Source organism: Gossypium hirsutum, chromosome A13 (genome assembly GCF_007990345.1).
Source record: "Gossypium hirsutum isolate 1008001.06 chromosome A13, Gossypium_hirsutum_v2.1, whole genome shotgun sequence".
NCBI classification, from domain to species: Eukaryota; Viridiplantae; Streptophyta; class Magnoliopsida; order Malvales; family Malvaceae; genus Gossypium; species Gossypium hirsutum.
Genome location: NC_053436.1, coordinates 101,644,909 through 101,648,916, shown reverse-complemented (window position 1 = coordinate 101,648,916; position 4,008 = coordinate 101,644,909). Strand labels below are relative to the sequence as shown.

Here is a 4,008-nt window from a genome sequence, read left to right as displayed (position 1 = left end):
TTGCAAGCTTACAATGCCTATTTAAAGGAGATTGTTTACTTGATTTGGTACAAACTAAATAGAATAAAACTAGTTCATATAAACTTATTGTAATCAAAATGTGATGAGGCCCAGTTTATAGTTAAGCTTTTAAGAAGAAAATCTTAGTAGGAGAGTGATTTTTTTTTATGTATAAGAATAAGATTGAAAGTTGGTGAGTGAGTTAAATTTAAGTTACCACATTTTATAGAAAAGGTTTCCGAAATGCATTACTAATTCTTGCGTCCATTTTTATTTTTTATTCTTCCGGTTGTTTTTCGTGTTGTAACTTAGACAAACAACTCAATAATTTCATCTTAAAAAATCTTCTAAAGACAAAAATAACTTTAAAATATACTCGTATCTTACACAAATTTGAATCTAAATAACGAAGTTTTCAGCAAACTAATGTTGCTCTTTTTTTTTTTTATTTCCCTTGTGTTTTCAGCTGGATCTCTTTAGTTCTAATTACCAAAAGCAAAAAATCTCCGCTAGTCTTTAAGAAGCTCTTCCAACACCAAGGAAATCAATGAAGGGTATCTTTTCATTTCCATTTCCACAACTTTCACCAGAAATGAAATGGCTGGTCCAATTTGTTCCCAACGACTCAGCTGCTGATACTTCCGAGTTCGAATCCAATGAGGTAGCAGATCTGTTCACACTCATAACCGCTTCCATCAACCCTTGTTGGTAAACCACGTAGCCAATGCCCCTGGTCGCAACATTCTCAAACAATGAACCTGTGACAAGACAAACATTTCACAACATTTAACCTATAAATTATACGTAACTGCAATAAATTCGACCGCAATTCAAATCTCAAACATAAAATCATCCCATAAAGAATTGGAGAGAAAATGATAATTACATCTTCTGGACACGTCCATTTGGTGAACTGGCGAGGAAACTTTAGCTGACTGATCAATATTGCTAGAAATGGTTGATTGATCACTGGCGCTGCAAGCACTGTTTACAATCGTCAAACCCAAGCCTTTAGGGAGGGCTCGACAGGCATAAGAAGGCGGCTTTTTCCTTTTGTAAACGCCTGATTTCTCTCTATGTTTCCTAGCCGTGATCACATGCCAATGGTTCTTCACTGCATTATCGGTTCTACCATCGAAAAGCCTAGCAATCCTCGCCCATTTGTTACCATGCAGCCTATGTGCAACTAACAGCATTTCCTCTTCTTCCTCCGTAAAATTCCTCTTGTTAATTCTTGGATCAAGCTGGTTGAACCATCTTAATCTACAACTCTTCCCTGCCATCCATGCAAACAAAAACCAGTCTTCTTTTAGCAAAAATTTTGAACTTCACAAAAGCTAATTCAGCTAACATACGTCGTGATGTACATGAAAGTTGATGTAAAGTTTAATGACTCATCACCTGATCTTCCTTCAAGATGTTCAGCTATCAAGTTCCAATTTTGAGGACCATAGTAAGTTACAAGCTCCATTAGCTTAGCATCTTCAGCTGGTCTCCAATGGCCTCTAGAACAAAGTTTAGTGTTTCCGCTTTTGCAACCAGAAACGGTACTGGAGTTCTTATTACTTTCATCTTCTTCACCATCCAAGTTCAAAGTCAGTCCCTTTTCTTCAACACCCCAAATCTCATTCTTTCCATCACAACCTGCTGTTCTCATAGTTTCCCTGTTTTCTAATGGCTCAAAGCTCAAACATTTATTACTTTGTTCCATTGAAGGGGTCTGAAACCCCACTGAGACTTATTGTATATTCCCTCGAAACTTAGGATAAACCCTGGAAACAAAAATCCAAGAAAATGATCTGTGGAGATGAAAGAAGCTAGCTATCTATCTGAGCCATTTGAAGGGAGTATTTGAGAAAAGGAAAAAGAAAGGAAAGAAAAAGAAAAAGAAAACAGGAGGGAGAATTGGTGGTAATCAAATGGATGGGAGTAGAGGAGAATCAGAAAGGAAAAACAAGGTTTGAAAGGTAAAATCTTTGGCTCTTTTCGCAGAATAAAAAGGAGAGCAGAACCCGCACGATTCTTCGGTTCTTGTTTTTCCTTCTTTCCTTTCATTGCTCCAAAAATGAATAAATAAATAAATTCAACTTTAAAATTATGGTCTGAATTTTATTTTCAATTTAGCATAGTTTAAGATAAAAGTTTAAAAACTTAAAATGTATTGATAGTATATATGTATAGTAATATTGAATTTGCTTTTCAAAGTTTTTAATCACATCATATCATTTGATTTAGTGAGAATGAATTAATTTAACTACATTATGTTTTGTATACTTTCCTTGCTTAATATGTAAATCATGGAATGGAAATGATTTTTTTTTAACTCTAACATGTGGTTTAGATTTGATTCTCATCCGTAGTTCTAAAATTTGCGATTAGCTTTTACTTCATTAATAAATTTATAGAAGGTAAATGATTAATAACTGAATTTACTCCAATTATAATACAATACTTTTTATGTTGAATCTTTTCTACTAATTTTATGCTTTCTTAATTATTTTATATTTTTCATTAGAAAGTTGAGTATTTTTTATGATTGTAGTTTGATGTGTGTATATTGTATGCTTTTCTTTAATGGCAAATTATTGAGGATAAGTATGGGGATTGAAAATCAAAATATATGGATAGGTTTTTTCATACATACATGTTCTATGAATATCTAACGAATTACGAAAAAAAAAACACCTAATATTGATGGAGACAATAAACCATGTATAGCATTGTGTTTGAAAATACTACATCAAAGAAAACAAATATAGTGATTGCCACCAAAAACAAAATGATGGTTAGAAAATATACACAGAAATTTAGCTAGGTCTTGTTTCAACTTTGAACAGAAAAGGACATAAAAAGCAGCCTTTGTTGAATGAGTAGCCAAGAAAAAGGAAACACATCTTCCACCTTTGTTCTAAATGGAATATTTGGATAATAAGACTACCCCATAACACCAACAACCTTTCCAATCAAATGTTTTGAGTTTTGGCTCTGTTTCCAAAGTGATAGCTAGGATTCTTATAGATCTTGAATTAGGTCGGATCTAATTGTCGTCTGATTTTCTTTACTTTGTTTACCTTTGCACAAAGCCAACCTTGATTCATCATTCAAAAAATATTAAAATAGTAAAAGAATTATATTAATAGTTATTTTTTATAATTATATTTAAATTATTATTACTAAATTATAAATTGAGTTCATTTGAATTTAAATTAAGAACTTGATACAATATTTTTAAGTACTTTTTCTTTTAGAACAAGCAATACCATTATGTAAGGAAAGATTATAGCACTAAATTATAGTAAAAATAGAATAAAATCTTGATGGATCAATCAAAACTGGTGGATAGGATATGTGTATATAGATAAACTTTGTTGATACATGGTATTAATGGAAATGGAAAAAATGGGGATAATGAAGACGCAAAGAAGAATAAGACAATTTAGTGGCTTGCATAGAGTCCCCTCCTCAAATGGAGTGCTTGAGGTTATTTGAATAATGGGTATTTCGGGTTTGATCCCGAGTCAGGTTATTATATATTTTATTATAATTGTATAATAATTTTTTCCTTACCTTGTCGAAGAAGAGTTATAAAGTAATTCTTCTAAGACAAACTTAGATGCATGTAACATGTAATTGGGGGCTTACTTCAAAAGTTTTAATACGGAACTTTACTGAGTAGGTTTCGTTGTCTAACGGTGTGATACTGAAGTTAAAAGGAGTGGTTCTAAAGAAACGAACCGTGTTGTAAAATACTGCGAAATGTATTTCTTGTAAGTAAAAAATTGTCTATCACCTTGTCGAAGAAAGTAACGAGCTTTAAAAATGATAGCCGCCAGATTAAATCAAGCGAACTGTTAGAATACCAAAGGTCGCGATCTTAAATCAACGAGCTATTTGAAGGCTGCAACCTTAAATTAGCGAGCCTTAATGATATCAGTTGCAATAATAAATTAGAGAGCTATTTGGAGGTTACAATATTAAATCAACCAGCCCTAACGATATTAGCTGCGA

At 32.6% G+C, this 4,008-nt stretch overlaps 1 protein-coding gene across 1 annotated transcript; it reads right to left on the bottom strand.

The window, feature by feature from the left end:
* Window positions 1-516: 516 nt before the first annotated feature.
* LOC107893129 (transcriptional activator Myb-like) lies at window positions 517-1,711 on the bottom strand. The gene is given in 3 exon segments (NM_001326804.1): window positions 517-758; window positions 887-1,276; window positions 1,402-1,711. Coding segments are annotated over 3 exon segments (942 nt in total).
* Between the last annotated feature and the right edge of the window lie 2,297 nt (window positions 1,712-4,008).